The sequence below is a fragment of the Salvelinus namaycush genome, unplaced genomic scaffold, assembly GCF_016432855.1.
Source record: "Salvelinus namaycush isolate Seneca unplaced genomic scaffold, SaNama_1.0 Scaffold1, whole genome shotgun sequence".
Classification (NCBI taxonomy): Eukaryota; Metazoa; Chordata; class Actinopteri; order Salmoniformes; family Salmonidae; genus Salvelinus; species Salvelinus namaycush.
Genome location: NW_024057674.1, coordinates 740,435 through 752,071, shown reverse-complemented (window position 1 = coordinate 752,071; position 11,637 = coordinate 740,435). Strand labels below are relative to the sequence as shown.

General features: G+C 44.3%; 1 protein-coding gene across 1 annotated transcript; it reads left to right on the top strand.

Annotated features, from left to right (window-relative positions):
• The first annotated feature begins 3,269 nt into the window (after positions 1-3,269).
• LOC120035232 (zinc finger protein 596-like) lies at positions 3,270-8,699 on the top strand. The gene is made up of 3 exons (XM_038982024.1): positions 3,270-3,415; positions 5,743-5,786; positions 8,017-8,699. Exons 1-3 carry the CDS (start codon positions 3,270-3,272, stop codon positions 8,535-8,537), a joined length of 711 nt encoding a protein of 236 aa, XP_038837952.1. The 3' UTR covers positions 8,538-8,699.
• Positions 8,700-11,637: the final 2,938 nt, after the last annotated feature.

Sequence of the window (11,637 nt, the reverse complement as noted above, 5' to 3'; positions counted from 1 at the left end):
TGCAGAGGGTTCTCTGTAGTGTTGTGGTGCAGAGGGGTTCTCTGTAGTGTTGTGGTGCAGAGGGTTCTCTGTAGTGTTGTGGTGCAGAGGGGTTCTCTGTAGTGTTGTGGTGCAGAGGGGTTCTCTGTAGTGTTGTGGTGTAGAGGGGTTCTCTGTAGTGTTGTGGTGCAGAGGGTTCTCTGTAGTGCTGTGGTGCAGAGGGGTTCTCTGTAGTGTTGTGGTGTAGAGGGGTTCTCTGTAGTGTTGTGGTGCAGAGGGTTCTCTGTAGTGCTGTGGTGCAGAGGGTTCTCTGTAGTGTTGTGGTGCAGAGGGGTTCTCTGTAGTGTTGTGGTGCAGAGGGGTTCTCTGTAGTGTTGTGGTGCAGAGGGGTTCTCTGTAGTGTTGTGGTGCAGAGGGGTTCTCTGTAGTGTTGTGGTGCAGAGGGTTCTCTGTAGTGCTGTGGTGCAGAGGGGTTCTCTGTAGTGTTGGGGTGCAGAGGGTTCTCTGTAATTGCTGTGGTGCAGAGGGTTCTCTGTAGTGTTGTGGTGCAGAGGGTTCTCTGTAGTGTTGTGGTGCAGAGGGTTCTCTGTAGTGTTGTGGTGCAGAGGGTTCTCTGTAGTGTTGGGGTGCAGAGGGTTCTCTGTAATTGCTGTGGTGCAGAGGGTTCTCTGTAGTGTTGTGGTGCAGAGGGTTCTCTGTAGTGTTGTGGTGCAGAGGGTTCTCTGTAGTGTTGTGGTGCAGAGGGTTCTCTATAGTGTTGTGGTGCAGAGGGTTCTCTGTAGTGTTGTGGTGCAGAGGGTTCTCTGTAGTGTTGTGGTGTAGAGGGTTCTCCGTAGTGCTGTGGTGCAGAGGGGTTCTCTGTAGTGTTGTGGTGCAGAGGGTTCTCTGTAGTGTTGTGGTGCAGAGGGTTCTCTGTAGTGTTGTGGTGCAGAGGGTTCTCCGTAGTGTTGTGGTGTAGAGGGTTCTCCGTAGTGCTGTGGTGCAGAGGGGTTCTCTGTAGTGTTGTGGTGCAGAGGGTTCTCTGTAGTTTTGTGGTGCAGAGGGGTTCTCTGTAGTGTTGTGGTGCAGAGGGTTCTCTGTAGTTTTGTGGTGCAGAGGGTTCTCTGTAGTGTTGTGGTGCAGAGGGGTTCTCTGTAGTTTTGTGGTGCAGAGGGGTTCTCTGTAGTGTTGTGGTGCAGAGGGTTCTCTGTAGTGTTGTGGTGCAGAGGGGTTCTCTGTAGTGTTGTGGTGCAGAGGGTTCTCTGTAGTGTTGTGGTGCAGAGGGGTTCTCTGTAGTGTTGTGGTGCAGAGGGGTTCTCTGTAGTGTTGTGGTGTAGAGGGGTTCTCTGTAGTGTTGTGGTGCAGAGGGTTCTCTGTAGTGCTGTGGTGCAGAGGGGTTCTCTGTAGTGTTGTGGTGTAGAGGGGTTCTCTGTAGTGTTGTGGTGCAGAGGGTTCTCTGTAGTGCTGTGGTGCAGAGGGTTCTCTGTAGTGTTGTGGTACAGAGGGTTCTCTGTAGTGTTGTGGTGCAGAGGGGTTCTCTGTAGTGTTGTGGTGCAGAGGGGTTCTCTGTAGTGTTGTGGTGCAGAGGGGTTCTCTGTAGTGTTGTGGTGCAGAGGGGTTCTCTGTAGTGTTGTGGTGCAGAGGGTTCTCTGTAGTGCTGTGGTGCAGAGGGGTTCTCTGTAGTGTTGTGGTGCAGAGGGGTTCTCTGTAGTGCTGTGGTGCAGAGGGGTTCTCTGTAGTGTTGTGGTGTAGAGGGTTCTCTGTAGTGTTGTGGTGCAGAGGGGTTCTCTGTAGTGTTGTGGTGCAGAGGGTTCTCTGTAGTGTTGTGGTGCAGAGGGGTTCTCTGTAGTGTTGTGGTGCAGAGGGGTTCTCTGTAGTGTTGTGGTGCAGAGGGTTCTCTGTAGTGCTGTGGTGCAGAGGGTTCTCTGTAGTGTTGTGGTGCAGAGGGTTCTCTGTAGTGCTGTGGTGCAGAGGGTTCTCTGTAGTGTTGTGGTGTAGAGGGTTCTCTGTAGTGTTGTGGTGCAGAGGGTTCTCTGTAGTGTTGTGGTGTAGAGGGGTTCTCTGTAGTGTTGTGGTGCAGAGGGGTTCTCTGTAGTGCTGTGGTGCAGAGGGGTTCTCTGTAGTGCTGTGGTGCAGAGGGTTCTCTGTAGTGTTGTGGTGTAGAGGGGTTCTCTGTAGTGTTGTGGTGCAGAGGGGTTCTCTGTAGTGTTGTGGTGCAGAGGGTTCTCTATAGTTTTGTGGTGCAGAGGGTTCTCTGTAGTGTTGTGGTGCAGAGGGTTCTCTGTAGTGTTGTGGTGCAGAGGGGTTCTCTGTAGTGTTGTGGTACAGAGGGGTTCTCTGTAGTGCTGTGGTGCAGAGGGGTTCTCTGTAGTGTTGTGGTGCAGAAGGTTCTCTGTAGTGCTGTGGTGCAGAGGGTTCTCTGTAGTGTTGTGGTGCAGAGGGGTTCTCTGTAGTGTTGTGGTGCAGAGGGTTCTCTGTAGTGTTGTGGTGTAGAGGGGTTCTCTGTAGTGCTGTGGTGCAGAGGGTTCTCTGTAATTGTTGTGGTGTAGAGGGTTCTCTGTAGTGTTGTGGTGCAGAGGGTTCTCTGTAGTGTTGTGGTGCAGAGGGTTCTCTGTAGTGTTGTGGTGTAGAGGGGTTCTCTATAGTGTTGTGGTGCAGAGGGTTCTCTGTAGTATTGTGGTGCAGAGGGGTTCTCTGTAGTGTTGTGGTGCAGAGGGTTCTCTGTAGTGTTGTGGTGCAGAGGGGTTCTCTGTAGTGTTGTGGTGCAGAGGGGTTCTCTGTAGTGTTGTGGTGTAGAGGGGTTCTCTGTAGTGTTGTGGTGCAGAGGGGTTCTCTGTAGTGTTGTGGTGCAGAGGGGTTCTCTGTAGTGTTGTGGTGCAGAGGGTTCTCTGTAGTGTTGTGGTGTAGAGGGTTCTCTGTAGTGGTGTGGTGCAGAGGGGTTTTCTGTAGTGTTGTGGTGTAGAGGGGTTCTCTGTAGTGTTGTGGTGCAGAGGGTTCTCTGTAGTGTTGTGGTGTAGAGGGGTTCTCTGTAGTGTTGTGGTGCAGAGGGTTCTCTGTAGTGTTGTGGTGTAGAGGGGTTCTCTATAGTGTTGGGGTGCAGAGGGGTTCTCTGTAGTGTTGTGGTGCAGAGGGTTCTCTGTAGTGTTGTGGTGCAGAGGGGTTCTCTGTAGTGTTGTGGTGCAGAGGGGTTCTCTGTAGTGTTGTGGTGCAGAGGGTTCTCTATAGTGTTGTGGTGCAGAGGGTTCTCTATAGTGTTGTGGTGCAGAGGGGTTCTCTATAGTGTTGTGGTGCAATGGGGAGGTGGCCTCCATATGGTGTGCCTCTGCCTCTTGGGCGATGCTGCTCTCCACCTCTTCGGTAGGACTGAGAGTGTTTGTTCCTCCACTCATGAGCAGGTGCAGCATGAGTCTGGGTTTCTTGGCATCCCAGTTGTGGCCCTAAAGTCTTCGAAAGTCAAGTGAACAAACAGATCACCGACCATTTCGAATCCCACCGTACCTTCTCCACCATGCAGTCTGGTTTCCGAGCTGGTCACGGGTGCACCTCAGCCACGCCAAGGTCCTAAACGATATCATAACCACCATCAATAAAAGACAGTACTGTTCAGCCGTCTTCATCGACCTGGCCAAGGCTTTCGACTCTGTCAATCATCTTATTCTCATCGGCAGACTCAACAGCCTTGGTTTCTCTAATGACTGCCTCGCCTGGTTCACTAACTACTTATCAGATAGAGTTCAGTGTGTCAATCGGGGGGCCTGTTGTCCGGACCTCTGGCAGTCTCTATGAGGGTGCCACAGTGTTCAATTCTCGAGCTGACTCCTTTTCTCTGAATATATCAACGATGTTGCTCTAGCTGCTGGGGATTCTCTGATCCACCTCTACGCAGACGACACCATTCTGTATACATCTGGCCCTTCTTTGGACACTGTGTTAACAAACCTCCAAACGAGCTTCAACACCATACAACACTCCTTCCGTGGCCTCCGACTGCTCTTAAATGCTAGTAAAACTAAATGCATGCTCTTCAACCGATTGTTGTTCGCACCCGCCCGCCCGACTAGCATCACTACTCTTGGCAGTTCTGACTTAGGTATTTGTAGTTGTCCACATATTCTAAGTGTCTGGCTAGACTGTAAACTCTCCTTCCAGACTCACATTAAGCATCTCCAATCCAAAATTAAATCTAGAATCAACTTCCTATTTCGCAAAACAAAGCCTCCTTTAACTCATGCTGCTAAACATACCCTCGTAAAACTGACCATCCTACCGATCCTTGAGTTTGGCGATGTCATTTACAAAATAGCCTCCAACACTCTACTCAGCAAATTGGATGTAGTCTATCACAGTGCTATCTGTTTTGTCACCAAAACCCCATATACTACCCACCGCTGCGACCTGTACACTCTGGTTGGCTGGTCCTCGCTACATATTCGTCGCCAAACCCACTGGCTCCAGGTCATCTATAAGCCTTTGCTAGGTAAAGCCCCGCCTTATCTCAGCTCACTGGTCACCATAGCAACACCCACCCGTAGCACGCGCTCCAGCAGGCATATTTCACTGGTCATCCCCAAAGCCAACACCTCCTTTGGCCGCCTTTTGGAGACTTATATCTCCCTCACTAACTTTAAGCGTCAGCTGTCAGAGCAGCTTACCGATCGCTGCAGCTGTACACATCCCATCTGTAAATAGCCCATCCAACCAACTGCCTCATCCTATATTTGTTTTTGTTTTTCTGCTCTTTTGCACACCAGTATTTCTACTTGCACATCCTCATCTGCACATCTATCACTCCAGTGTAAATTGCTAAATTGTAATTACTTCGCCACTAATGGCCTATTTATTGCTTTACCTCCTTACTCCATTTGCACACACTGTATGCAGATTTTTCTATTGTGTTATTGACTGTACGTTTGTTTATCCCATGTGTAACTCTGTGTTGTTTTTTGTCGCACTGCTTTGCTTTATCTTGGCCAGGTCGCAGTTGTAAATGAGAACTTGATCTCAACTGGCCTACCTGGTGAAAATAAAACAAAAAATAAACAACAGTTACATTTTCACCTTCTAGGTCCTCAATCTAAACTTCCTGAGCAGCATTAACACGTCCAATTTGAATGAGATCTGCTGATTATTCCAGCAGTGGGGCGTATTCCTTGTTAAATGTAAGATTAAATAAATCAAATAACTGCGGTATATCCACTCCAGTCAGCAGATGGCGATGTGTTTTTTTCCAGGCCATGCTGCCAGTGTGACGTGTAATCTAGTGGATGGGACGCTTTTCATCAACAACAGCGAGTCAGTCACTTCAGTAGCATGATAGGCGACATAGCCTAAACGTTCAAGCTTTTTAGACTATTTCAGTGCGTATTTGCCTATGTGTTTTAAACATACTTCCGTTTTATAGCTAGTTGCCACATTTATTTTCATATTTACATTGTTAGTCAGGCAGATGCCTTAAATTTGCCTAGCGCTAGGCTAGTCGCTAATGCTAACTAGCTACCTAACATCCCCGACCATGAGTTCACTATTCTACTCTCCTCCTGCTAAAGAAGAGGTCTGCTGGACGGAGAAAGAGGATGTGTGGCTGAACATTGTCTTGAAAGAGGAGAAGGAAGAAGAGGATGTTACAATAAAACAAGAAGTAGAGGATGAGGCTGTTACCCTGAAAGAAGAAGAGAAAGACACGTTCAGAGTTAAAGAGGAGGAGGGTGTTACAGTAAAAGAAGAGGAGGATGCCGTTTTTGGAGTGAAGGAGGGAGAGATGACTGTCACATTGAAAGAGAAGGAAGAACAAGAACAGGAGGAGGAGACAGGAGATCTGATTAAGACCAGTAAGTACTGTCTTAAAAACAGGAGCACAAACTATTGATGAACTGATGCGTGGTTTTAAAGCAGCGTTCTACTGAATGTTGATGCTTGAATGTGTTATTATTTAATGGAGGAATTGATAACTACACTGTAAGATGTGTAAACCACCAAAGAGCGGGTCACCAACAAAACCTTAACAATGGATTAGCAAATTCACAACTTTAATGTCACTCAGAATTGACAAACAAGATATAAATGACAGGGGATGTGTGTTGCTATAGTAACCACGGGGAGTGGTGTGTGTTGCTATAGTAACCCGTGGGGGAAGTGAACACCCAGACAGTGGACATCTTTGAAAACAAAACCAGGAAGCTACTTCATCGTTACCCAGAAAGGATTTGATGTTGAGATTAAAAACGGCTGCATTGGCCCTTTAATGTAAGATACATACGGCTTCTTATGTGTTTTATTTATCCAACATAACTACCTTACCGTGAATGATTTCAATTAGAATAGTCAACAAGAAACAATAATAATATTAACTACGACTACATACACCCTTCTAGCTAGCTGACCACCGATTTTCATTGCAATTCATGTAAGTTAAGTCAGGTTTTAGTTAAGTCAGGTTTTAGTTAAGTTAGGTTTTAGTCAAGTTAGGTTGTAGTCAAGTTAGGTTGTAGTTAAGTTAGGTTTTAGTTAAGTTAGGTTTTATTTAAGTTAGGTTTTAGTTAAGTTAGGTTGTAGTCAAGTTAGGTTGTAGTCAAGTTAGGTTGTAGTCAAGTTAGGTTGTAGTCAAGTTAGGTTGTAGTCAAGTTAGGTTGTAGTCAAGTTAGGTTGTAGTCAAGTTAGGTTTTAGTTAAGTTAGGTTTTAGTTAAGTTAGGTTGTAGTCAAGTTAGGTTGTAGTCAAGTTAGGTTGTTGTAATCAAGTTAGGTTGTTGTAATCAAGTTAGGTTGTAGTCAAGTTAGGTTGTAGTCAAGTTAGGTTGTAGTCAAGTTAGGTTGTAGTCAAGTTAGGTTGTAGTCAAGTTAGGTTGTAGTCAAGTTAGGTTGTAGTTAAGTTAGGTTTTGAGAGTTTTCAAAAGAGTAATATGTACACATTTTGTGCGACATTCTGTATATTGTAAAATTCGACTGCGTGACACATTTCATTTCATATCCAACTTTTAACCTCTGAAATATAGCTAATGGGTTTGCTAATGTTGCTAGTTTAATGTAGTTGCTAAATGTTGATTGAACTGCTTAGTAACCAAAAAGGAAAGAAATTGTGAGTGTTAGATAATACATATCACGAAAACAGATGAATGTTGTCAAGCTATAGTTAGATAATAGAGCTCAGCCTATAAACATGACATTATCTATTATTATAGAGCTCTGTTCAGCCTATAAACATGACATTATCTATTATTACAGAGCTCTGCTCAGCCTATAAACATGACATTATCTATTATTATAGAGCTCTGCTCAGCATATAAACATGACATTATCTATTATTAGAGCTCTGTTCAGCCTTTAAACATGACATTATCTATTATTATAGAGCTCTGCTCAGCCTATAAACATGACATTATCTATTATTATAGAACTCTGCTCAGCATATAAACATGACATTATCTATTATTACAGAGCTCTGCTCAGCCTATAAACATGACATTATCTATTATTATAGAGCTCTGCTCAGCATATAAACATGACATTATCTATTATTACAGAGCTCTGCTCAGCCTATAAACATGACATTATCTATTATTATAGAGCTCTGCTCAGCATATAAACATGACATTATCTATTATTACAGAGCTCTGTTCAGCCTATAAACATGATATTATCTATTATTATAGAGCTCTGCTCAGCCTGTAACCATGACATTATCTATTATTATAGAGCTCTTATTATGACATCATGACATTCCCTGAGAAATTAGATTTGGAGCTCTACATCATTTACATCATTTGTTTTTAAATCTCAGAATGGTGAATGGGAGTGTGTTAAGATCTACTAAATTTACTACATTTAAGATTTACTAAATGACTAGATTGACTGTGTGATATTAGGTTGCTTCTTGTGTAAATTTTTTCCGTCTGGATTTTAATCCTGTAATGTTATTTTTAATGATGTAATGTTGTGAAGACTGACCTCGGGTTATTGAGGGATCTAGTCTGGATTAAACCACATAGGAAAGCAGTTTTATTATGTGGAGATTTCATTCAGGTCTCTCTTTAGTATTAAACAAATGACTCTGTCTTTGGCAGGAGAGAGACCAGACTCTCACTCTGACAGCAGAAAGAGTCCTTCAGAGGAACCAGACACAGAGACGCCCAAACCAGCGAGACGACACCACTGCTCCTACTGTGGAAATAGTTTTACCCGATTACTACACCTGAAAGCACATGAGAGAATACATACAGGAGAAAAGCCCTTCCACTGTTCCCAGTGTGAAAAGAGTTTTAGGTGGTTAACGAGTCTGAAAAAGCATGAGAGGGGACACACACAAGAAAAGCTCTACCAATGCTCCCTGTGTGGAAAGAGTTTTACCAAGTTAGGGGGTCTGACTAGGCATGAGAGGACACACACAGGAGGGGATAAGACCTACCACTGCTCCCAGTGTGGAAAGAGATTTAACCGGTTAAGGCATCTGAATAAGCATGAAAGAATACATACACAGGAGGAGAAGACCTACCACTGCTCTCATTGTGAGAAGACATTTTCCCAGTCAGAGGACCTGAAAGCACATGAGAGAATAGAGAGACTGTGTTCTGACTTGTGTTTTTGACTGAGAATTTGTGTTTCTGTTGTTTTGTTTCTTGTGTCAGAACCTAAAGCCACACCTGTGTCGTTGTGGTTGTTGTCAGTGACTCTGTTTCTTTAAGGGATCAGCTTAATATTGAGGAAAGAATGTTGCTTCCATCAATGTAATTGTCTGCATCATTTCCAATCCCCCATATATTTTTTGGGGAAATATATACACTGCTCAAAAAAATAAAGGGAACACTAAAATAACACATCCTAGATCTGAATGAATGAAATATTCTTATTAAATACTTTTTTCTTTACATAGTTGAATGTGCTGACAACAAAATCACACAAAAATTATCAATGGAAATCAAATGTATCAACCCATGGAGGTCTGGATTTGGAGTCACACTCAAAATTAAAGTGGAAAACCACACTACAGGCTGATCCAACTTTGATGTAATGTCCTTAAAACAAGTCAAAATGAGGCTCAGTAGTGTGTGTGGCCTCCACGTGCCTGTATGACCTCCCTACAACGCCTGGGCATGCTCCTGATGAGGTGGCGGATGGTCTCCTGAGGGATCTCCTCCCAGACCTGGACTAAAGCATCCGCCAACTCCTGGACAGTCTGTGTTGCAACGTGGCGTTGGTGGATGGAGCGAGACATGATGTCCCAGATGTGCTCAATTGGATTCAGGTCTGGGGAACGGGCGGGCCCGTCCATAGCATCAATGCCTTCCTCTTGCAGGAACTGCTGACACACTCCAGCCACATGAGGTCTAGCATTGTCTTGAATTAGGAGGAACCCAGGGTCAACCGCACCAGCATATGGTCTCACAAGGGGTCTGAGGATCTCATCTCGGTACCTAATGGCAGTCAGGCTACCTCTGGCGAGCACATGGAGGGCTGTGCGGCCCCCCAAAGAAATGCCACCCCACACCATGATTGACCCACCGCCAAACCGGTCATGCTGGAGGATGTTGCAGGCAGCAGAACGTTCTCCACGGCGTCTCCAGACTCTGTCACGTCTGTCACGTGCTCAGTGTGAACCTGCTTTCATCTGTGAAGAGCACAGGGCGCCAGTGGCGTATTTGCCAATCTTGGTGTTCTCTGGCAAATGCCAAACGTCCTTTATGGTTTTGTGCTGTAAGCACAACCCCCACCTGTGGACGTCGGGCCCTCATACCACCCTCATGGAGTCTGTTTCTGACCGTTTGAGCAGACACATGCACATTTGTGGCCTGCTGGAGGTCATTTTGCAGGGCTCTGGCAGTGCTCCTCCTGCTCCTCCTTGCACAAAGGCGGAGGTAGCGGTCCTGCTGCTGGGTTGTTGCCCTCCTACGGCCTCCTCCACGTCTCCTGATGTACTGGCCTGTCTCCTGGTAGCGCCTCCATGCTCTGGACACTACGCTGACAGACACAGCAAACCTCCTCCATCCTGGATGAGCTGCACTACCTGAGCCACTTGCGTGGGTTGTAGACTCCGTCTCATGCTACCACTAGAGTGAAAGTACCGCCAGCATTCAAAAGTGACCAAAACATCAGCCAGGAAGCATGGGAACTGAGAAGTGGTCTGTGGTCACCACCTGCAGAACCACTCCTTTATTGGGGGTGTCTTGCTAATTGCCTATAATTTCCACCTGTTGTCTATTCCATTTGCACAACAGCATGTGAAATTTATTGTCAATCAGTGTTGGACAGTTTGATTTCACAGAAGTGTGATTGACTTGGAGTTACATTGTGTTGTTTAAGTGTTCCCTTTATTTTTTTGAGCAGTGTATATCTCCCATTTCCATGTGTTTTTTAGTTGTGTTAGTTTCAACATCACGTACATCCTGATTTCCCCCCCCTAATCGATATCAGTAATTTATACATATTACTTTATGTTCTATATTATACATATTAACAAACATTTGGTTTTGATATTTCATATTTACAATTCATGTAACATTTAGTAATTAATTATGTATACAATCAACTGACAATTTGAGTATAATTATGTCAGTTAGGTCAGGTCAGTTTATATTATACAGGAAGTATTATTAAAGAGATGCTTTACATTGAAATACAGATAGATGCAGTAGTCCCAGAGTTAATGATCCCAGGTCAGTTTATATTATACAGGAAATATTATTAAAGAGATGCTTTACATTGAAATACAGATAGATGCAGTAGTCCCAGAGTTAATGATCCAAGGTCAGTTTATATTATACAGGAAGTATTATTAAAGAGATGCTTTACATTGAAATACAGACAGATGCAGTAGTCCCAGAGTTAATGATCCAAGGTCAGTTTTGCATTTCACCTCCTGATTGATGATTAACAATGTTAGAATAAAAAATTAAAACACAAGGCTTAAACATGCTCTCTCTCCATCTGTCTCTCGTCTGCAGATATGTTTTGATGTGAGAGGATGCCAACCCCCAGTCCCATCATCGCCACCTCACCTGCTTTTAAGATAACCTTTAGGCCGACGTGAGACATTAGTATGTAGTTGTGATGAACTGAGAGAATATTTATGTAGCACTGTGATTCATTAATCATGTGCTGCCTTCCCTGCTCCTATGTGCTTACCTCTTTCCCTTTCTGTCTTTCACACCTCTCTCTCCACCTCCTCTTTCTTCCTCTGTTTTTATAATGCACAACAGATCTGCATTGAAGTACAGATTGAACTTGTATTTATAACACTTGGGTAATGAGCTTTTCAATAAAGCGTTTCACATTCTCTACTGGTTGCAATGAAGTGTAATGTGATGAAATCCTCCACCGATCCTGTGTTTATCAGATCAATGCAGATGAAGGGCATTAGATGTTGAGATGAACCGGTGTTAAGAGTATTTACATGATGCATAGGAAGTGTAGTGTTCTGTTTTTTAAACTATATTTCTGTATACATGAATTAACTAGTTAAATCCTGTTTCTAGTCTATTAGTTACAACGTGTAACCATTGATGTCCCAGGACCAAGATAGGTAAACACTGTTGAAGTGTATAATTGTAATACATACATGAAGACACAGCGTCATTCAAAGACTGGAATTTGATACTCCTGGTATTGGATATGACTGAATAATCATCTCAAGGACATTCATACCTAAACTGCACATTTATTTGCCAAGGTAGAGTACATGATCAGTGAAT